The sequence below is a fragment of the Cannabis sativa genome, chromosome 8 (assembly GCF_029168945.1).
Source record: "Cannabis sativa cultivar Pink pepper isolate KNU-18-1 chromosome 8, ASM2916894v1, whole genome shotgun sequence".
Taxonomy (NCBI): domain Eukaryota; kingdom Viridiplantae; phylum Streptophyta; class Magnoliopsida; order Rosales; family Cannabaceae; genus Cannabis; species Cannabis sativa.
In genome coordinates, this window is record NC_083608.1 from 27,171,867 (window position 1) to 27,195,672 (window position 23,806).

General features: G+C 33.4%; 1 protein-coding gene and 1 long non-coding RNA gene across 2 annotated transcripts; both read right to left on the reverse strand.

The window, feature by feature from the left end:
• Positions 1 to 18: 18 nt before the first annotated feature.
• LOC115699697 (uncharacterized) lies at positions 19 to 17,015 on the reverse strand. Its single transcript, XM_030627224.2, has 33 exons — positions 16,702 to 17,015; positions 16,200 to 16,261; positions 15,488 to 15,580; positions 14,319 to 14,490; positions 13,536 to 13,651; positions 10,429 to 10,515; positions 10,226 to 10,342; positions 10,066 to 10,129; positions 9,830 to 9,966; positions 9,117 to 9,164; positions 8,966 to 9,034; positions 7,845 to 7,920; positions 7,324 to 7,454; positions 7,179 to 7,238; positions 6,941 to 7,010; positions 6,752 to 6,816; positions 6,612 to 6,673; positions 6,376 to 6,499; positions 6,245 to 6,302; positions 5,912 to 6,024; positions 4,766 to 4,843; positions 4,611 to 4,673; positions 4,406 to 4,501; positions 4,215 to 4,321; positions 2,106 to 2,295; positions 1,757 to 1,871; positions 1,476 to 1,588; positions 1,325 to 1,402; positions 1,060 to 1,125; positions 797 to 928; positions 650 to 706; positions 489 to 569; positions 19 to 386 (listed from the first exon to the last, which is right to left on the reverse strand). The coding sequence occupies exons 1-33, from the start codon at positions 16,832 to 16,834 to the stop codon at positions 336 to 338; spliced, it is 3,084 nt and encodes a 1,027-aa protein (XP_030483084.2). The 5' UTR covers positions 16,835 to 17,015; the 3' UTR covers positions 19 to 335.
• A 4,154-nt stretch (positions 17,016 to 21,169) lies between these two features.
• LOC133030056 (uncharacterized) lies at positions 21,170 to 21,968 on the reverse strand. Its single transcript, XR_009683960.1, has 3 exons — positions 21,888 to 21,968; positions 21,676 to 21,761; positions 21,170 to 21,548 (listed from the first exon to the last, which is right to left on the reverse strand). It is a non-coding gene; the product is annotated as an uncharacterized LOC133030056 (long non-coding RNA).
• Between the last annotated feature and the right edge of the window lie 1,838 nt (positions 21,969 to 23,806).

The following is a 23,806-nucleotide window of genomic DNA, read 5'->3' on the forward strand; positions in this document are numbered from 1 at the left end:
AATGGTACAAAAATAGAATAAGCGGGAAAAATAGACAGATCATGTATTCTCAATAATAAATGAAAAAATATACAAAGAAAATGTTACATACAACGTAGATGATGCAAAGAACTGGCAGCTACCCAATTTGAAAAATCAAAACCCGCTCTCATTTCTAAAACACTAAAAATCAAAACCCGCTCTCATTTCAAAAACACAATACTCAGAGACATCTTTGGCCAAACTATATGAACTTACTAAAAAAAAACCTTCTTTTCATATCATTCTTGTACAAAACTAAGCAAGTAAACCCTTGAAGAATATAATATAAAAAAATATATTACCAAACAAATTGGTCAGCAATTCAAAACCATTTGAATAGCATTCTTCTGAGTCTGAGTCAAGCTCTGCAATTTCATTGAGGAAAACATCAATAAATAAAAACCTCATAAATTGAAACTATACAAGCAAATGCAATCAGGCTCATTAAACACTACTCAAAAAAGCACCTGGCATAGATGATCAAACAGTTGCTTATTGCATTGTGCAAATTTTACAAAGAATTCCGCAAGATAGCTTGCAAGATTGATCTGAAATGCACAGACAAGTTAATATAGTTGTAGCATTATACATATCTAGCAAGTTCATTAATTTAGAACATATAAGCTACCTGATTAAGAGGATCAGACACACTTATTAGGTCATCTTCGTAACCATCTTCCTGATCCTACAAAAAAATGTCAAGCACGTTTGTTTGAGAGATTTCAGGAAATTAAGGACTTCAATGAAACTCTTCAAACATGCAGGAAGATTAAACCTCATTGTAAACTTTAGCCATAGCTTCAAGATGTTCATTTGTAGTTCTGCTACGTGATGTGATCCCAGCTGTATACAATAAATTATTATCAGCTTCGGCATCTTCGGTCTGAACTTCTTCCCAGTCACTGCCCTGCAACATGAATTAAACAAGGAATTGACGTTTTGTCAAAGTATTTATTATTATTATTATTATTCTTATTTTTTTTTTTTTGTAGAATCAAAGTAAAATTTTTGGCAAGACAAGACACTAGAGGATATTACCTCCTCATCATCAGCCAAAACCTGCTCTTGTATTTCAACCAATGCATCTGCCAATAGAGCCAGTATCTGCAATTCCCAGGAGAAAGGGAAATATGAAAGGTTATTGCTCATGTAATATTCTGCTTCTGAACAAGTATACCTTGAGTAAATATTTCAAGCTCCAACAAATAATCATTCAACCATGCCATAGTTTATAATATGGTGGTGTCAAACAAAATATTGTTCACTCATACTCAACTGAGTGATGAATTATAATTTAATGTACCTTTGCACGAAGTGGGACCACGGTCCACTGATCTGGTGCTAATTTAGCTTTGGAGCGAGTGGTTATCCCTGCAACAGACTTTACACCAAAAAAGTTCAAGCATCTGAATCAGTAAGAAAGACTCAATTACTGTTAAGAGTAAGAATTGAACCTTAATTAGATGTCCTTGCACATTTACTTTTGCTAATTCAGCATGCCCAGTAGATAGCAGTAAGGCTAAAGCAGTCGTAGTCACTTTAATTTGGTATGCCCCATTAATCTCTCCTGCACGCAATTGACAAGTAGAAAATCTGTAAAGTACATCTCATTTCGCATGGCATACAATAAATTTTTGTGCTGTGGGATTACTAAAACCATCATATCATGATTTATACATACACAGGACATTGTCACCATCTGAAACATTATTATTTACACGGCAAGAAGCTTTACCTTGTTGTTTAGTCCACTCCAACATCAAATAAACAAACGAATTATCATGACCTTCCGCAGAGATAGTGGTCAGTAAATCAATAAACTGTTCGACATTTGGTACACTCAAGTGGGCCTGTATTTAGATAAAAACACACCATGCAGAGCTCATTTTAAGAACGGGACAATATGTGAATCACAAAGCTATGCACGAAAAGAAGTATCTTTTAGTTTGGAAAAGGAAAAAGAATAATACATAATAGTCTGTTTTGTAGCCTTCCTAAAGCTGTAGAGCAGGACTAATAGTAATTAAAATTATTTATATAAATATGGACAGCGTTCATTTCAGATGAACTTAGTCTGAACATACCAATCGAGCAAATATGACTATCAATGAGCTTTTCAACCCTTCTATTTGAACAGATTGCATACGCCTAACAAGAGCAGCAATCAGATCTCGAATGTGAGGTAGCATTTGTGATGGAAAATGAAGTATAAGTTGCAAAATGTAGCTACCAACAAAGAGAGATCCAGAGCTTTCCAAATCTGGATCCAGAAGCCTGCAATTATGAAAAATTTCGGAACTTAGAAAATCCCTCAAGACCCAATAAACACAGTTTTGATGCTCTCTTGAATAAAAAATTATTAAGCCCACAACTCGTCAATATCCTAAGCTAGGCCTACATAAATAACATGCACAAGGATAATGCCCTGATACATCTGGAAAAATAACATGACATTTAAATCACAAACTGCGAAAATAAAAAAGGTGTCTGTGATGAGTGCACAGTTGTACATTTATGCTTAGTCAATAATTAGATGAATTAATATGTATTTCTTAAGTATCGTACAGATTTAATGTGTTTTCTCCAAGTGCATAAGTTTGTGCTTAAAAGACAATTTTGTGATGGATTAAGATTTTTGAACTAATTTTTGACAATATTTTCATCATTATCTTAACGAGCTTATGAAATCCAAAATGATAGAGCTCATTCCCAACTTTTCAAAACATGTTAAAACATCTCATTTGGAATCCAAACGCGAATGTTATGCATGATTTACTGACCAAGGTCGAAACAGTGAAAAAATGGTATGTGGCGCTGTAGCGCCAAAAGTGTGGCACTATAGCAACGACGCTATGTTCTAGAAAAAATAGGCTTTTGAGCTAAAACGAAACCTCGGAGAATATCACATGGCACTATAGCGTCGTCCGTACAATTTGATATTTATCTTATTTTTAAAACGTCATCTTTTTCATCTTTCTTTGTCCTATAAAAAAAATATTATAACTTCGGCTTTTGGGACGACTGGAGAGATACAAAAAAAAAAACAATTTTGAGATTAGAAAGCACATTGAATAGCAAGAGAGAAGAGATTCGAAATAATCATCATCAACTATTATCATTAGTCATTTTCTTCTTCTTCTTTATTCTTTTGTTTAGTTATTTAATTATGAACATGATTATTGTGGTTATTATGTTTGTGATTATGAACTAAACACTCTTTTTAGAATGTTGATAGAACTGTTTTAGATTACCAATTAAAATTTTTAGATTATTCTCATATTTTCTCTTGCTATTTGTTTATGCAATTTTGTGTTAATAAGTATCTTTTTAATGCTTGATCACCATTAACTAGTATATAGATTTTAGGTTTTTCACTTGAGAGATGTAATCTAAAATCAAACTTAGAATTGCATGACATAGAAAAAGTGCGAGATTGAGAGATTCCACTAATTCTACGAGTTTCATTTAAAGAGAATCATATTGCTTTATTATTGCTTGATTGATTAATATTTAATAGAAATATCTTGTTAGTTAATTAAGTTAATTCTATCATCACTCAATAAAGGTTAATAGATTACATTAGAATTCTTGAAGCTACAAATCATAGAATAAATTAGGATAATTGGTAAATTGAGATTCATAGTTTGAAATAGGGAAGTCAATGCTCTAGGTCTTTCTGATTTTATTTTTCAGTTATTTATTATTTCATTCTGGGCTCGTTTGGAACGCCGTATTAGGTCGTATTGTATTGTATTGTATTATATTGAATTGAGTTATATATCATATTTTTATATTATACTATGTTAAACTTTAATTTATACTAAAATATTATATATTTAGGTGTCCATAAAAGTTAATACTACACATAGTTTTACATAAAAATATTGCATAAAATGCAATTCAATATAATACAATACAATACAATACGACTTAATACGGCGTTCCAAACGAGTCCTCTTAATCATTATTTACTTTAAATTGTCTAATTAAAACATAAAACCAAAAAGTATAATAATTAGTGAAATTTAATAATCAATCCCTGTGGATTCGACAATCTTTTTAGAATTAAAACTTTGCTATAACAATATTGTACACTTGCAGTAAAAATTGTGTATCAGCCGGGTAGTTCATAAATGCATTATTGGTATGTTGAGGATCATACTGCCACGTAAACCACAAAAAAAAAAACATACCTTGAAACTACATCGAGTAAACTTCTCATTATAAATCCAGAGTCACCCCAAGCGAGCATATCTTGCCTTCCCCCAGATATCAAAGCTGCTAAACATTCTGTTGCATTCTGGTCAAATTCATAGCACAAAAATTGGATCAATATAACTAGTATACATATTGACAAAATAACTAGTTTCATATACAAGATTACCTGCATTTCACTGTGATCATCACTTTGAAGAACTATCCGAATAATAGCATCAAAACAAACATCATAAACTGCTTTTACGACATCAACAGCAGAATTCTGACAGAGCAATCCAAATTTATAATTAGCAAAATTAAATATGATTTTCAAAAGAGAGAAAAAAGGAAGAGGAAGAAGAAGAAGAAAAAAAAAATAAGACCATCCTTGCCTTTAATAACATTGTCACAAGATCCAATGACCCGGCAACTAATTCATCAGGTTGCTGCTGGGGCTGACAATCATAGAAAATGTATCAGAAACAATTACCTAACCAACTATCTTCAATAATGAAATGCATTTTATATTACACAGTTATAGCCATACATTATTTAAGATTGGCCCTATGTATGGTAGAATTCTGGAAACCAGTGGATGGATACAACCAGGAGCATTTTTCAGTGCCTGGGAAAATAATACAAGAAAAAAAAAAGAACAAACGTAAACCAATATGCATTTTTCAGTGCCTGGGAAAATAATATGAGGAAAAAAAAAAGAACATACGTAAACCAATATGCAATATCAATAATAATAATAATAAGTCATTATGTTGTAAAAAGATATACTCCTAAAATCACCAGATATATAAATAAAAAATAAATAAATAAAAATAGGAACAAGGTTACTTTAGTGTTGGCCAAAATATGTACAGATTAAATCCTACTATCAAAATCAAGTATGTTAAAGCAATAGACTGTCAAAATGTATATGAAAAATGACTAATGAAGCTTGAGGTTTCAAGCAATATGACATTCAGTTAAATTTGACAGTCATTCTTCTCGACATGAACTTGAAAACTCATAATTGTTGTATCGTGTGCGGCTATTTAGAACAATGGTCATTTTCATGCCAACAACAAAGCTAAACTTTAACCCTTACCGTTGCTTAGACATCAAGGCCCGAGAGATATATTACTATAAATCTGTTTTCAGTATATATTGGACAGTTCATCAGAGCATATATATTACACAAAAGAAAGTAATTGATTTGTAGAAGGCATAGATTTAACATTTAAGTCCCCTATGAACAAAATTAAGGATGTTTATCCTCTTTTTCGTTGTTGTCTTTTAAACCCAAAACAAAAATTGATGTTCAAAAACATTGCCTGTAATCCTTAAGGGTAACCGATATTAATAAAACTAATACCCTTTATATTTTGGAAAGAGAAAAAAAAATTGTTTATACAAGTTTTTTCTTGAATGTGTTACCTTGTCAATATTCAGCAAATAATAGACTAGTAAACTAACTTTTCAATTATTCTAGTTAAAATAAACCCTGTCTATATAAATATCCAAAATTGTAATAATATTTAAGTGCTTTCCGCAGGCCTCGCAATGTAGTAGAAGGGGAAGAAAACAAAAAGAAACAATGATTTTATAAAATCAAGACATCAATCCATGCACTGAAACAAACAAAGCATTAAAAAAAACAATATAGCAATATTAAAATGGCAACCAAGAAACACATTATTACCTCCAGAACCTCAATTGCCCCAATACTGATAAAGGGATCTGAAACATGTGATACCCACATATTAAGGATCACAGGAGAGATTAGAGGCTCTACTGAAGCTGATAATTCATGACCTGCAAATTAGCACAATACAGACCATAGAAGATGTTACTACGAAAAATCAAAAGAATCTGGACCATCTTAAATCTAAGTGACAATCTATAGCAATCTTGTGAGGTTTCATTTTGTTCTCGAAGAAGACTGGTAAGTTTTTATTTTGATGAGCAGATAAAGACGGTGTGTGCACTTATTGCAAGGATGCATGTATTTACGTGTGTAAAAGATAAACATTACCTGACTTAATGACTGCTTGCAGTGTTTCAAGTACCAAGTCCAAGGTTTCATCTGATGCCTGTGCAGCAAAACATTAGGAATTTAACCCAGCAAATGCAATTAAAACTACAAATTCATTAACTTTAAATTACCTGATTAAGAAGATTAATAAGAGATGAAAATAAATTCATCATTTGGGATTGAATGATTCCTTTGTTTGCTTCAGGTAAGAGCTGAGACAGTGCCCTGCACGCACCTACTTTCACAGGAGGAGGCCTGAAAACAAAATGTCAATGACAGTTTAACTTCACCAAACTTCTGTGTGAGAGAGAGGGGCCAGAAGGGGGGTTGCTGATTTATTGGAATGTCAAAATAAAGAGGAACTTACACGTCCATGCCAATTGCTTTTGTAGCAGCATGAATAAAATGCTCAAGAACTTCACGGCTGATCTGGAAGCAGGAAAATACACCTAAGACACTTAATAGGAAATGAAATTAAAAGGGATGAGAAGCTAGGACATCACTTACCAAAGAGGAGAACTTAGCAATGGATGTGAAAATTCGAGCATATAGAAAGGGATGTTCGTGTACTCCTGCACAACAGCAGCAAGAAGTTCACTGCTGAACAAATTTAAATAGAACACCGAATTTTGGTTTTTCCTTCCTCTTCTAATTGTTTTCATATTTTTTGGACATGAGATAGAGGCAATTACCCACCAGATTCAGAATCTTCAACAATTATTTGTTCCAGAAGATCCCTCAAACCAACTCTCACTAGTGCTGAATCCTGTTATATATATATAAGGGTAAATTTATTAAATGATCAATTGGAGAGAGCTAGGAAATATAGCAAACATCATAAGATTCATCTCAATTTATTTAAAGAAACACCTCACAAAAATAAAGCTAAAATAAAAATAGGAAACCAAAATTAGAAAGATGAAAGTCATAAAACCTCTGCTTCAAGCAATTGTTCTGACACAGACGCCAATGCAAATAAAGTAGCCTCCTTTAGCTGCCAAAAAATGCAATGTAACATGGTGGGTGGAACAAGCCTTCAATGATGCCTACACCAAATAAAAATAATATTCTCCACTTACTCTCCACCAGACTGCAGAACCTGCTGCTTTTTCCTTTTGAGAATCACTAAATCGTTCTTTAGCAGCTTCTATGATGGCATTAATCCCTTCCATTCCAGCTACATTTGCCACTTCTTCAAGTAAAAGTGCACCTTTCAATATAATTTTTCAGTGAGAATGGAGCTTAACTGTAGATAAATCCTCAAATATAAGTAATCAAAATCTTCATTAAAGTCCCAAAGTTTCATGATCTAGATGAGATTGCGTGACAGGAAGTTAGAACAGACCCAAAAAGTTCCGGCACAATGATATGGTGTAGATCAACAAAATACAACTGAAAAGACAATTTTTTGTAAAATTCCTTTGGAACGAAGTCATAAAAATGGCTAAGTGACATATATGGACATTTCAGCTCTTTAATTTGCTTTCTTTTCTTAAAAAGTAGTTTAAAGAAGTTGCAGTAGTGACAAATGAACATATGCACTAATCATAGAAAATGAGAAAAATATGGTTCGGGTGCCCAAGGGAATTGATAGACTCACCAGAAACACGAGAGCTGTAAGTGGCCTCATCCTCATCAGCAACAAACTGATTGGCATCCATTAACCATGTGTGGACCTAGAGAACAGTGAAAATTAAGAAACAAACCACAAGAAAATGACAAGAGCTAGAATGACATAAAAACTGACACAGTGGTTGAATTGAACTTGTCATTGTTATTTCTTTTACATCAAGATTAAGAACTACTCAGTTTTATGTTCAATTAGCTTATATTGTCTTATTATAGGCTTGCAAAAACTATTTTGTTTTGCCTAGTGTTATTCCCTACTCCTTGTTAAGAACCTAGTCCATGGAATGCAAAAAGGGAGGCGAATGTTATAAAAAGAAAAACGGCTTGGGACTGTTGCCTCCTTCTATTGCTCTGGTGAGCGTCTCACTGGTTTGGGTCCAAAGAAGGCTTGGCCATGAGTTCAGTCCCTAAATTTTACAGAACTTCCCCGAAACAGCATAGACACATTCAAATTAATTAATTGGTGACAGGTAAACAAAAAACTATCATTAGTACAGATGTATATTCTATTTCACTGTGAAACTGCAGGTATTTACCATAAAACTCATGTGCCAGATAATAAAAGATAAACTGAAACATATACTGATGCATATACAATCATGCAATCCCAGTGTGTTCGTTGCATAAATGGAAATCATTACAACTAAATGAAAATAGTCATAATTGGTAAACATAAATAGGATATAAATAAGCATTCTTGTTTCTTTCAAATACAACCAAAATTTAAGATGGAAAAAAATAAAGATAAAGCTACAAAAAAGATGGATGGACATAAAAGAATCCCACCATGGAAAATGGCCAAATGGGACAATACAAAAGTGCAACAAGAATTCAACAAGAATTGAAACAAAGATAATATCCTAGACTTCTAAAGCTTAAAACAATGTGAAGTAGTAAGTTTAAAACTAGGTATTAAATGTTTTTACCAAGACTAAGGTAATGGGACTCTATTAGTTGGTAGGGGAAACAAATGGAATTGAAGTTTAATCGGAATCCAAAATCTAAATCTAATCAACTGCAGATGAGATAGCCACTTCATATATTTACATGTAAGATACAACGATCCATAAGAAAAACAAACGACAAAACTACCTGTTGTTCTGTCATTTGCAGAAAAGCAATAGTATAGTACACCAATTCTTTAATGTGGTTCATAACAACCTACAAGGGAGAAACTTTAATACAGTGAAAAACTAGTGGATCAAGAAAGAAGTAAGAAGAAATACCATTCATATTGCCCTACCTTTACAAATTTTTTGCTACCCACAATGGTCAGCAGAAACTCAAATAACTGCACATACAAAAAATTGTCTAAAAAAAATCAAAAACAGAATAAGAAGTAAATAAAATAAGCAAATGCCATACGAGAATAATTACAATAAAAAGATTATTTAAAGAAGCTAACAATCAGTCAAGTCAGTCAATAAGAAAAGGGAAGCTGTGACATTTAAAAAGATACTATAATCACCAAGACCTCTCCATTGAAGCATTCGTACAGTAGTAATGTTTATACACATGAATATATTTTATATATCATAATAAATATAGATATATAAAGATGCAGCCAACCTAAATGGATAGAAAATCAGTGAAAAAGAGAATCCTGGAACCATACACTACTTAAAATCTTCTGGGCTCATCCTCTATGTAAAAAAAAATAAACATACAAAAGTAATCATATCTTCAGCAAAAGTAATGGAAAGAAAAATATTCTATCCATTACATGGAACAAAATGTTTCAAGGAACACTATTCGATCTCCTGAAATCGGCAGAAGAGATGCATCTCCTACAACATAATACATAGCTACAGTACCTCAGATCTTCGGGGCTCATCCTCGATGTTAAATTAAAAAAATAAATAAATAAAGACTTTCAGCAAAAGTAATGGAAAGAAAAATATTCCATCCATTAGATAGAACCAATGTTGAAAGGAACACTAGATTTTAGTAGAATACCTGGATCACAAGGGAGTCAAAGCTTTTTTCTGTACCATCAGAATCATACCTTCCCTCATATAGGTCTTCCAAACTATCAACAGATGACCTTACTCTTAACGATGTTACAAAAGTTTGCCACAATGGTCCCATTATTACTGCAATAGAACAGTGTTGTTATTGGGGCCCTTACAATGTGAATTGGTAAGAAAAAATGAAGAAAAGAAATGCATGCTTGAGTGAAGTGAGAAACATACTCATGAATTCACTTTCCGTAAGGCTAGGGAAATTCTGAACAAATTGATTCAAGCACTTCAAAACCTGGTAATTAATGAAAAACAAAGCACGAATTTCAGTGCTTATTGTAATTCAAAGAGACTACATGCATCATGACAGAATTTTCTCAAACAATCTGACCTCCATTCTGATACTCCAATCATCAGGATCTTTAGGTTCCACTGGTTGATTTAGGATAATAGCAAATTGAGCCATCCAAGGTTTAATCATAGGTATTAATATTGTGCTGGTTTCCATCTGAATATAAACATCTTAATCTGTTAATTAATTCAATCACCCGAATCATATCACTGAACATGACCAAAACAGAAAGAAGAAAATACCCTATAAACGCCACACATTGCACCCAGCATGGAGATGCAAGAATAAATAATTGAAAGAGCTTTTGCACGTAAGTATTTGTCATACACCTGCACAAACAAACCGTACAATATAGTGATAAAGTGGAACTCAGTGGAACATGGTTTTCCTTCTAGCAAAATTTGAACAATGAATACCCCTAGCATGTCAACGCTATATGTTCAATGACAATTGCAAAACAAAAAAAAAACCTTTGACCACAACTGTCAAAGCTACTAAACTTTATGCAAGCCACCAAATAATAGTTCATTAACTCTAGCACAATCTGTGATAATCTTGAAAAGGAAAAAAATCAGAGAGAACAAGAAGGAAATAAGCATGCATAAACTAAATTTCGTTCTATACATAGCAAAATCATGCAAGTACTCATTTAGAAAGTTATGATTTTTTTTTTACATAGTAAGTCATGATTTTTTTCTTCAACTGTTTGATGAGTAGTACAAAACTGCTAGCATCTTTTAACAATATTAAAATAAGGGATATTGGCGGCTAAACCATCTGAACTTTACGGTTTGTAGCACTTAACCACAAAAACCGAAATTTTGGCTGCTAAACTACCTAAACTCTGGTTCCGTTTTGGTCTGCACACCTCTGTCTGAAAATCACAGTTAAGTGCCACGGTGGACTGTCCACGTGTACACACTTGTACATGTGGCAAATTTTTAGTGGTCCACGTAATATTAGTTTTAAAAATAATTATAAATATTTAAAAATATTAAAAAATCATAATTTTTTTTTCTTTTTTACTTTTTTTAATTTAAAAAAATTATAAATAATTATTTTTTGTTACCTTTTTATTTTCTTTTTCTTCTTCTTTTTTCTGCAGAAACCCTCCAGCCCAATAAACATTACCACTTCACTCCGCAGTACCTTCTTCTTCATCGTCTTCCAACTTCAAATCCACAATCACTCAGCTCTCACACCCCACAACACACTTTCTCCTCCTAAGAACCCCTCATCCTCTTTCCTCTTCTCATAATATCACCTCATCCAAACCTCTCTGCACCTACGCCGTCCCCAATGCGAAAAGCCACGGAGTCTCTCATCGCTACGGCGGATCCTCCGAGTGTGAAGGCTCAAGGTATCCGAACAAGCTCCAACCTTCAGAGAGGCGCAAGAAGAGCCAGCTCCAACGGCCGAATGAGCCTAATTCCAACGACCATCGGTTCAACAATCAAAATGAAAGTGACCCATTTCACGGTCGCCAACAGAATGTTGATTTGATAGCTCTTTGTCACAGTCATCAGCATCCGGACACCACGGCGCCAATGGGTGGTGGTGGAGGAGTCTCTTTGGTATTCGACTCTAATCGAGTGTGATTGCCCCATATTTTTTATATATATATTTTTCTTAAAAAACTCGAAAGTAGTTGAGGAGGGGATAGTTGATAGAATGGGGTTGGATGTAAATTAGTTGAGATATATAAATTTCAAAAAAAAAAAAAAAAATTGACAATTGATAATGCTGAAACGATGAGGTGTTCAATAACTTTAAATTCATCTAATTTTCTATGCTTTTTTGTTTGATTTATTTATTTGTGTTTTATAAATTGTTTTTATTACCTTGATTGTTTTTGCAAAATTATTCACCAGAAAAAAAGGTCTTATTAAACTGGTGGTATTGGACTTTTTGGGCAGGGGGTATAATCATGGAGTTAGTAGGCCAATTAGTTGTTCTCTAATTGGGAATTCAGATTACAAAGAGATAAGTATTATGATATGGTCAACTGTGCCATAACTAGCCAGCCATGAGTTGTTATTATGTATGGGAAGTGTGAGAGTATAAAAGATGCACGCAAGGTATTTGATAGAATGACAAAGCGAAGTGTGAGCTCATGGAAATTGATGATTAATGGGTTAGCAGCTAATGAGCTGGAGGGTTTTTGCAGAAAAAGAAGAAGAAAGAAGAAGAAGAAGAAGAAGAAGAAAAAGAAAAAAAAATAAAAAAATAAATTAATTTTTTAATTTTTTTAAATTAAAAAAAAAAAGTAAAAAAGAAAAAAAAAATAAAAAAATTTCTGATTTTTTAATTTTTTTAAATATTTATAATTATTTTTTAAAACTAATATTACGTGGACCACTAAAAATTTGCCACGTGTACAAGTGTGTACACGTGGACAGTCCACCGTGGCACTTAACTGTGATTTTTGGACGGAGGTGTGCAGAGCAAAACGGAATCAGAGTTTAGGTAGTTTAGCCGCCAAAAATTCGGTTTTTGTGGTTAAGTGTTACAAACCGTAAAGTTCAGGTGGTTTAGCCGCCAATATCCCTTAAAATAAAACATTGACAAAAATTAAAATCAAATCCATTGTTAATAGTCAAATTCAAGTGTTGCCCCATAGCTTAATGCTTAATCTTTAAGGAAATTCAGCAATGTTAGTATGGGATTACAGCAAAAGCTTGAGTTCAAACCCCCTATACTTCCTCATAGCCTTTAAATATTTTCAAATGCATTTACCTATTGTTCAGCACACAGCCTCACAAAAGAATAGAGGTTGTTGTGCTGGAGGATAGGCTTAACTTTGCTCACTTTCTAATAGACTACGTTTTATACGGGTTATCACGACACAAATTACCCACCTTCAGAATAAGAAATAAATAAGATGCCCACTGTTTGCACAGACATAAATGCAAGATCCAATTCAGTCATTCAATTTTTATTTTTAATTTTTTTTTGAAAAAGAGAAAGAGACCACTTGTCTTAGACAGGTCTCCCCCCGATATATATTAAGAACCTCATTCAATGAGCAATGTGAACTTTTACTTGAACCCTCAAATTCCTCATAAAGTTTTAACATGAAAATCCCATTCACTTGGTCTCTTTACCTCACTCCATTTGTTCGAAAAAGCAAATGACTCAAAAGTTATATTTGCTATGCACATGCGCAAGTACTAATGTAAACTCAAAAGCATAATTGACTATTTACGCTTATTTCAGATTTTCTTGAATAATACCTCTTACAAAAATAAAAATTAAAAATTTATGTTTAGAAAACATATTCAAATTTCAATATAGGATTCTAAAGAGCTGACAAAACCGAAACTAAAACCAAAATATAACACAAACAAACCTGAGTGGATGAAACAATAGTAAGCAGGCATGGGAACAAAAGAGGCACTAATGTGGGCATCACTTTATCATCCAAGTCATCAGAAAGAAGAGCCAAGCACCTCAAAGCTCCATTTACTACAACGTTTAGAAGCAAAAAATATGCATCTTCAGATGTATAAGTCATGAAACTCTTAAATATGAAACAGATAACAAACAACAACTTGCAACAATTGAGCAAGTTAAAATCCCGAATACCCTAAAATACTACTGCTGCTCCAAGAGGATTTCAAAATCTTTTCATAAAATAGGACGCATCTAGAGGTTAAAGTTGTCAATGCAACAGAAGCAGTACTAAGTAATAACAGAATAACAACAAATTCTCCTTCTGTATAAACAAGACAGCTCAGCACTAGTTGCTGCTGGACAAGAAATCTACTAGATGATGATGAGTAATCATGTTTAAAACAGAAATTAAAATCATGGTATATGACATGTTATACATTGAGTTTCCTTTTGGGCTTCCTGATTTAAGACAAAGTTTATATTGACGCGATAATTGAGGCCATCAAATAATTTGACTTGGCCAAACCATGTAACAAAGGAACCTGGCCAATTTCTTACAAAATGATTTTGAGGACATTGTGACAACCTCAGAGAAAAATTCAAAGCCTGATAGATCAATATATGCTCGCAAAGCAAATATGAAAACATGAAAATCATTAACATAGACCATGTAGTAGAAAAATATTGTATTTAAAATCACATAAACAAAGGCCAGTAAGAGCAAGGACAGCATACATACCTCCATCCCGATTTGTCTGGTCATTAATTAACTTCAGGAGATAAGGCAACAAGTCAGGCCAATCCTCTGGCCAATCATGAAGCGCAATCGATGCAATAGCCATACTAATTGCAGTGCACATTTTTCTATAGGAGTCATCCAGTGACAACAATAGAAGTCTGCGTATTTTTTCCTGCGTGTGTGAACATGGTCTTATTAGCCTTGGAAATCATAAGATTTAATATACAGATATTATGACCTGATTATTAATACTGAATTACAAACTCTCACAGCTAAAATTATAAGTCTGAAATATTTTAAATGTCTTTTTGTGGGAAAGGGGCATTGGGCGGGGCTAAGTGTGGGAACACATTTGATTTTGGATGGAACCCTTCACAGCTGCATTGCCTTATGAAAACTTCCAGAAAAAGATATTCATGCACAATTAGACTGATGGAAAATTCCAAACTTGCTGGAAGTTTTATCATTTTCGACTGAGCATTTGTAGCAATAACTGAAATCTATTAAGGAATGCCCCTCTCCAGAGATTTTGTGTAAAAGTTCAGCTACACCAAAGTTTTAATTGCTTGCTCTGTTGTTGATTTTGGAATGTCTCATGTTCATGATTCACTGGCTTGGGTTGTTATTATTGGGTGTTCTGGGCAAAAAAATAACAGAGATTCTGCAGATCATATATTCCCATTGTAGGATCTCTTAAATTATGGTTTAGAGTTGAAGCTAGTGTGGGATGTGCCAAAATATGACAGTGCACTGAACTACTGGGATTGGAACATGAATTTCCATCAGTATGTTCTGTTGTGGGGGGGATATGGGGTGCCTATGGATCGTTGCCGTTCACTAGATTAAAGTGATCCAACAACACAATAGCAAAACTAAAGTTATAAAATTAAATTTATAAAACCATTTTATTTATAGCTCACTACAACTAGTGAAATAAAACTTGAACAACAATTCTATGTTAATAATTAGACTCTTAAGACGAAAAACTTTCTTATCATATTGCTTTTCCAAATAGCAGGAAAAATGAACTTATCGACATATTTGTTACTCCATTAAAGAAAGAGAAGCTAGATAAGGAAAAACACATACTATCTAGAACGAGTGCACATAATATATTTTTCCTATTAAACATGAAGTTAAAAACAAAAAGAATTTTCAATGAACTGTACCTTTTCATCAAAGGAAACAACAGGATGCTCAAAAGATTCATCACCCTCATGCCAGTGTTTCTTAATAAACTGCTTCAGAAGGACAGCAGCTAGGTATCTTTTTTGTCAAATTCAACAAGATAAAGAGAAGAAAATTTGATATAGCTAGATATATAAATAACAAAATTCAATATATCTTTTACAAAGAGAAAAACTACAAGATCTTTGAGAGAGCGGAGAATCTATAAATCTTTATGAATGACATTGTATATTTTACTGAGATGTGACAGAGGAAAAAGGACATGTAATAAACGACTAAGGAAAGTTCCGCTGAGAACATGGCACCCCCATGAACACCCTACTTTCTGCAAAAACTGCTTACAATTCACATCAAAGGTTCTTTAATTCCACAAACCTCCCAAGAAATTAACTCCAACTAGAGTTGAGAAGAGACAACAAGACATGAGAAACAAAACTACCCTCCCTTTCTACATTAGGCGCTAAGCATTTTCTTCCTGAGTCAATACCATGAGCTGCTTTCAACAATCAAAACTCCTTAGCCACGTGCCCATGAGAGTGTACAAACTTTGCACTTAGACCACTATTTTTGTTTAGCAAATGATGAAATAATTCGGAAAATAAATGATTCAATAAAAGAAAGGATAAACCTCTAGTCGCATATACATTCAAACATTATTGTTTATCTATAATCAAGCACGTAGGAAAAGGATATCTGGCGCAACCCTAGTGAGAGCTCTCTGTTTACAGCAACCTGGGCTAGTGCACTTCCAAACCCTTCAAAAAATAAACAAGTAATTTACGTAACCGCAAAACAATCAAAGACATATTGACACATTCATCCATTGAAATGCCAAATCAAAACACTATAACTAGTACAAAACGGATTAGCATTAACTGCTTAGCAATAGACAATATAATAATAATAATAAAAAAATCCATATTCATGTCCCTTGTGAACAATGTAACTCCTATACTTTCTGTACAAAGTTATTTCAGGCACCATCATTTCCCATAAGACGACAATAAGATAATCCAACATGAATCCCAAAGCATATGCGAACACACATACTTAGCTCAAGCATCAAATATCGATTCCTTGAACAATTCTCCTAATACAAATCAAACTCAAGTTCGAAGTCTCGAACAAATCATCATCCTGCTTGAAATGAAATGAAATGAAAGTTTAGCTAGATTGAGACTTATGTAACATAAACCTGGCTGAAGAGTGGCCTGATTAAGTGAAGCTTCGGCGAAAGAGCGAACCTCTTGGTTAGGGTCGAGAGTGGCGGACAAACAATTGAGTAACCATTGCTGGTCCTGATCAACAACACCATGAACATTCGCCATTATCGGCGAAACCCTAGGGCTAGTATTGGACTTCGATTACAGTTACAAAAAGCGTGGGCTCTGCAGTTTAGCCCTTCGGATTTTGTGTGTGGGTTTTTCCCGCTCAATTAATGGAGACGCTGCTAACAAAAGACAAGACAGTTGTACTAGTCAGCAGCAGTCTAGTCGCTTCCTGCCTTTGAAATGGGTTGCGCTTATATATGGAGGCTCACACATCACAGTGGCAGTCTCGAAATTTTGTTTCCTTATTCGGAGCTCCGATGATCCGATCCAAATAGGGTTTGCCCAAATTAAAGGGGATTTTTATTTTTTTTTAGAAATTTACAAAATATGGGGAAAAATAAAAAGGTAAATAGCGCTATAAATATTTAAAATTTTAAATTTGTAAGTAGCATAAACTCAATGTTTATTTTTAGCAGCATAATTTTAAATTTGTAAGTAGCATAAACTCAATGTTTATTTTTAGCGGCATAAGTACTCAATGTTTGTAAAACTACTATTTTTCTCTAATTTCGTTAGTACATACTCTGTTATTGTCTTAAACAAGGCACATATAAGGCCTGAAATCTAGATCATTGGGTCTAGATAGAAACATGTAGTATCAATTACTTCTAAATATTTTTTTAATAAATTTAAAACAGAGTCTGTACTGACGAAACTGAAAGAAAATTACAATTTTACAAATGTTGGGTACTTATGTCGCTAAAAATAAATATTAAGTTTATGCCGCTTACAAACTTAAAATTTTAAGTACTTATGTCGTTATTTACTCAAAATAAAAAAAAAAATTTTTAGAGAATAAACTATTATATATAATCAAAAAGTTAAGATACAATAGTAGCTAACGGAGGGGGAGTAACCTCCAACCAAATATAATATGTGTCTACCGAAAGAGCATACCTAGTTAGCTTATGAGCATCAGTATTCGTAAATCTATAAACAGATCTGCACTCCTAAAAAATTGGACAGTAGATTTCTAATATCAGTAAGAATACAATGGAAGTCAGAAACTACATCTAGAGGAGTTTGCAATCCTTTCGCAACCACAAGGGAATCAGTTTCAACATAATGGACTGAAAATTGCAGCTCCAACAGCAATTGAAGGTTGTAATTGATGGACATAAATGTTGGGATTTTATGCCCTAAATAAAATCCATTATTTACTATCAATAGAAGATTAGAAGTCATTTAAATTTACATGTAGTTTTCATGATTATAGTTTTAATATACAATTTCTGTTAAATCCAAAACATATAGTTATTCACAACTACAGTGATGTCATTGCAGTGGAAAGTAATTGTGATTATATGATTCAAAGTCTTTAGTCCCATGATTTATCAGTGCACTAGATTTACACTGATGTGATAATCAGCGATAAAGTTTACTTACACAATTATATGTGAAATGTCCTTTCCAGAGCATTAGCAAAGTATACTATTATCAAATGTATTGGGTATATATCGGACTGGATCGATATTGATATTGGAAAAGATATCATAAACTTACCGTTATATCTTTTCTAAGTCAATATCACTTAGTTGATCTTAGATCAAAAGATCTAAACCCTGAGATGGTTAGGTTCTGGCTTAATTGTATTATTTTGTGTTTTTTACCTTATTCGTTAAAGTTGACCAATTTGGGAACACGGTAGTACAATTGAGTGGGAGCACTAATTATAGATATGGAATTTATAGCTTCTATACCTATTTAGAACTGAAATAATGATTTCTTTTGAGCTTGGCTTAACAGATATAAATGGAAGAGCTCTTATGTAATATCCTCGAAATATAATTATGAATAATTAGGATTTATTATATATTATGAGTTAATTAAGTAGTAATGAGTATGATTATGATCCTGCTAATTTTTTTTTTTTTTTGACGTAATGATCCTGCTAATTTAATTTAGCATAAATTATACATTTTGATATAAGTTAATATATAAGCGTAATTTATTAATTACGGAGATTATAATATAAGTTATTTTTGAAATAAAAATATGTTTAGGTTCGGCAACCCTGAAGACTCGATAAGTGGATAAACAAGCGTAATTTGTTAATTACAGAGATTTATTTGAAATACGTGGATATAATATGAGTTATTTGTGAAATAAAAATATTTTCAAGTTCGGCGACCCAGGAGACCCGATTGGAAGCCAAAAATGTCACAACAGTTTTAGTTAGAAATATTAATGGAATTATTGAGATAAGTTAATTTTAAAAATATTGGAATATTTTGGAGTACTCAGAGTTGACCAAATACCCTAGAATTAAAGATTTTTTTAATAGCTAAGAATAATAAAATAACTATTAATAATAAAGCTTTTATTAATATTATTATTATATTATTAATATTTTATTATTATATTAATATTATTATTGTTGGAAATTATTTTACCAGGATCTTAGATCTACTCACAAGTATGTTGATTAACACCCTAAATATGAACTTTCTAAAATGATGAAATAAACACATATAAAGTTTAGTAAACCTTACATTGGGTGCAGCGGAATAATATGACTCCTTCCGTTCAGATATCTAGCCCTTGATTCCTTTCTGTAGCAGAGCATTATCAATATCTGAACCTGGATCTCTTTCTCTGATTCTTTAGTGCTGAAACTCCTTCTTGCTGAAAGTCTTTCTTCACGATCTTCCTCACTATGATTGAGGTATCACTTGTTGTGTGTGGGCACTACTCTAACACTAAGAATTTCGAAATTGAAGAGGAAAGAAAGAGAGAGAAGGGTCGGCCAAAGATAGGGAGAGAGAAAGGCTCAGTTTTTTCTGAATGAAAAGTCAGAAGAAAAGTGTAATTTTCCTGAAGCCTTCACTATCTATTTATAGCATTCCACTAGGGTTAGGTTTGAATTATTTGGCATTAAAATAATGAAAATATCAGTTTGAAAAATCATTCCAAGTGGCCGGCCATGTAGTGTAATGGGCCTCACTTGGGTTTTGCAGTTTTATCTTTTCTGCATCTGATTTTATCAAAAACGCCAATTTTCAAATTCAACCATTTAAATGCAATTTCTAACTATTTAATAACTATAAATAATTATTAAATAATATTGTCATTTATCATATTTATTAATTGAACCATACTAAGTATCATAATTAACAAATATGCCCCTAAAACTCTTTCTTTACAATTTCGCCCTTACTTAGTGAAAAATTCACAAATAGACATAGTCTAATTTGAGAATTATAATTGATTAATCAAAACCAATTATATGAGTCTTACAAGCAATATTATCTCAGCTAGTGGGGGGACCATGAGTCTATATAACCGAGCTTCCAATAAGCAGATCAAGAATTTATAACCTAAATTCACTGACTTATTAATTCTTCGTTGAATCCACGCATAGAACTTAGAATTGCACTCTCAGTATATAGAACGCTCTATATGTTCCACCATATAGACACGTCATTAGTTATCCATTGTTATAATCCTAATTTGATCAATGATCCTCTATATGAATGATCTACACTGTAAAGGGATTAGATTACCGTAACACCCTACAATGTATTTTATCCTTAAAACACTTAACCCCGTATAAATGATATTTTAGCTTATGTGAAATGAGTACTCCACCATTTATTTTCGTTTGGTCAAGCTCGAAGGAGATCATCCTTTACTTACTATTCGCCAGATAGAAGCTATAGATTCCATGTTTATGTTAGCGCTCCCACTCAATTGCACTACCGTGTTCCCAAAATGTACGTATCACCCTGACCCAAAAGTAGGCTTAACTAACAAATCAAAGAATACGAATAACACTCTGGAGATTGAGCCTAATCATAACAGGATTAAGATCATTTGATCTAGAATCAACTAGGCGATATTGACTTGAATAGATATTACGGTAAGTTTAATAAATCTAAGTCAAAGTTCAATATCGGTCCCTTCCGATGCATACTCCATGCACCCAACCTGAGCTTTACTTTAACCAATGCTCTGGAAAGAACATAGCATTATACTAAATGCAAGTAAACTCTGCTGTAGATTATCATCAGTAAAATCCTGTGTCTGATAAATCTAAGAATCTTTATTTACATAGTCATGTTTACTTTCCAATGTGTTGACAATAGGGCTGAACATCGGGTGGGTTTACCGGGTTTCGGGTTGGCGGGTTTCGGGTTCACGGGTTTCGGGTTTAAAAAAATGAACCCAAACCCGAACCCGAATGGGCATAATTTGGTGGGTTGGCGGGTTGGCGGGTTTCGGGTTGGCGGGTTTGGGTTGGTCGGGTTTATCAAGGGTTGGCGGGTGGTCATGGCCGTCTTGGCCAACTCGGTCAACTCTTTAAAAAAAATTAATTTTTTATTTATTTTTAATTTTTTTATTTATTAAATTAAGCATATATAAATATAACAATTTGTTTATATACTATTGAAGAAAATATGCATTAATCAATCCAACCAACAAACAAACAACCTGTTCATCAAATCAAATCAAAGTTCATATTCATGTTCATGAATCATGATAAAAGTGAAAACTAAAATATTTCAAAATACATCCATATCCAATATCCATATCTAAAGTCCATAAAGTCCATAAAATCTATAAAGTCCATAAAATGAAAATCTAAAGTCCATAAAGTCCATAGTAATGTCTCAATACTAAAAAATGCTTATAAATCCAAAGTCCATATAATGACTTGAAAGTTGTTGGGTGACTTCGCTTCGACTCCTCTCTTTTTCCGTCAGGACATCATCTGTATTTCAAAATGGAAACACACGACAAGATTTAGCTAGCTTGAACAATGAAATCAACTTAAATATGTAGAAGATATGGGCAAATGATCAATCAATACTTATTAGTTATTATTTACTACTACTTACTAAGATCTAAGTGAAGTTAGTTGACTGCATTGATGAAGTGGCAGTCGCTGAAGAAGTAGTGGCGGCGGTGTTAGTGGGAGTACTATCTGTAATTTTAATAACAAAACTATTAGTATAAAATTTAATGACTTAATTTAATTTAATAATTATAATCTATATAAAATATAAAGTTAAAAATACTAGATAGTAGATATGATAGAGTATAATCATACCAATGGCAAGGTCTTCCATTGTCGGTAGACTTTCTTCTTCCTCCTCATATTCACGAACAACTATAGGTTGATGTGATTGGCTCCACCAATTTTTCGTACATATCAAAGCTTCCACAAGCTTGTTGGATTCAATGAGCTCCTAAAAGGATCTAAAATACGCCCTCCAGGTGGAGAAAGCCGCCTCAAGCAACGAGTGGTAACTGAACGCACTAAGACATCACGAGCAATTTTTGCCAAGGTTGGATATTTGGATGAATTTAGACACCACCATTTCAGCAGTATCAAAGCGGTCAGTTGACCCACTTTTATAGGTTCAACGTCATCGAGAGATGAAATACTTATCTAATTCATCTTTTGACACTTCACCATATTGCTCGATCCTCTCTTGCAGAAACTCAACATGCATGTCATCCGAAAGAAATGAATAAGAATCTGATGAGAATGTATTAGTATTATCAACACTAGTAATGTCTTCACCTTGACTCGCCTGAATCGATGATGGTTGTCAGTAATTGCTCATACCCACCATACGCCTCAAACAAAGTTCTCAAACTTGTTTCAATCTTGTTCACCATCAAATTTGACGTGATTGGGTCATGCAATTTACTAAGCAATGGTGGAGATACTTCAACTTGTATCTTGGGTCAAGTACTAAGGCAATCAAGAGTGCCTCGTTACATTTATCAATGCTTCCCCAATACTTATCATACTTCTCCTTCATGCTCTTAGCCATGCTCACTAATAATAGGTCTTCATTTTCTCGTAAGTGACAACTTATACAACCGTTGTTGTATTCCATTAATCGTAATGAAGTACTTATTTGAAGTGACATATGTCGAGCCACTAAACTTCATACAGTGATTTCGTGGAAAGCTCCCAAGAATCGCACAAAGACCTTTGCATTCTCCCAATCTGATTCAATAGGCGGCCCGTCCCTCTTGTTTCCATCTTTGTCAAACTCCTCAAAATAGGCCTTGTAGTTCAAATCTTTCAACCAACTATTGAAGGCATCCTTGAATTTCAAAGCGATATTAAGCATGAGAAAAGTAGAATTCCACCTTGTTGGGACATCTAATTTCAAGAGACCTTTGCATTCAATTTTAGCCTTCTCAACATGCTCTTTAAATATTGTCAACCTGGCAGGAGAAGACCTCACATATCTCACGGCATTTCTTATAGCTGAAATTGAATGACTCTTTTCCTTTAGACCTTCCACAACAATCAAGTTGATGATGTGAGCACAACATCTCATGTGTAAAAATTTCCCATTTAATATGATACCATCTGTCATTTGACCATACTTCGTCGCAAGCTCCGAATAGCACCATCATTCGAAGAAGCATTGTCAACTGTGATTGCAAATAATTTAGTAATGCCCCATGCATCTAAAGACTCATGAATTTGTGCCGCGATTGTGTCTCCTCTGTGATCTTCAACTATACAAAATGTGATAATTCTTTTCTGATAGTTGAAATCATCATCAATCCAATGTGCCGTTATCACCATATAATTGAGATTTTGAATTGATGTCCATGTGTCGGTGATGGACACCCTTTGACTCTTCAAAATATCCTTCAATTTCTCTTTTCTTCACAAAAACACTTGAGAACATCCCTTGCAATGGTGATTCTAGAAGTGGATTTCAAATCTTGGTTGCAAGGTCCGAACAAATTCTTTGAAACCTTCCCCCTCGATATGCTCCGTAGGGCAACTCATCGATCACAATATACTTTGCCAAGGCAACTCTACATGCTTCTTTGTTGAAAGCAACCGCAACTAAACTTTTTTCTCCTTCTTTAAGCGGCTCGAAACTTAGCACCTTCTGCTTATCCTCATCATTTCTAAAAGGGCTTTGCTCACAAGTTTTTCGAAAGTAGTTGTTTAAGTGACTCGTCCCGTTGCTAGTAGCACAATTGAAC

What these genes read in the sequence shown, in the direction of transcription:
- LOC115699697 (XM_030627224.2), bottom strand. Translation starts at nt 16,834, where the DNA reads ATGGCGAATGTTCATGGTGTTGTTGATCAGGACCAGCAATGGTTACTC. An exon ending in GCAAGCAGTCATTAAGTCAG is followed by an intron (nt 6,025 to 6,244) that starts GTAATGTTTATC and finishes GCTAATTTGCAG; the next exon opens with GTCATGAATTATCAGCTTCA. An exon ending in TGGCTAAAGTTTACAATGAG is followed by an intron (nt 707 to 796) that starts GTTTAATCTTCC and finishes ATTTTTTTGTAG; the next exon opens with GATCAGGAAGATGGTTACGA.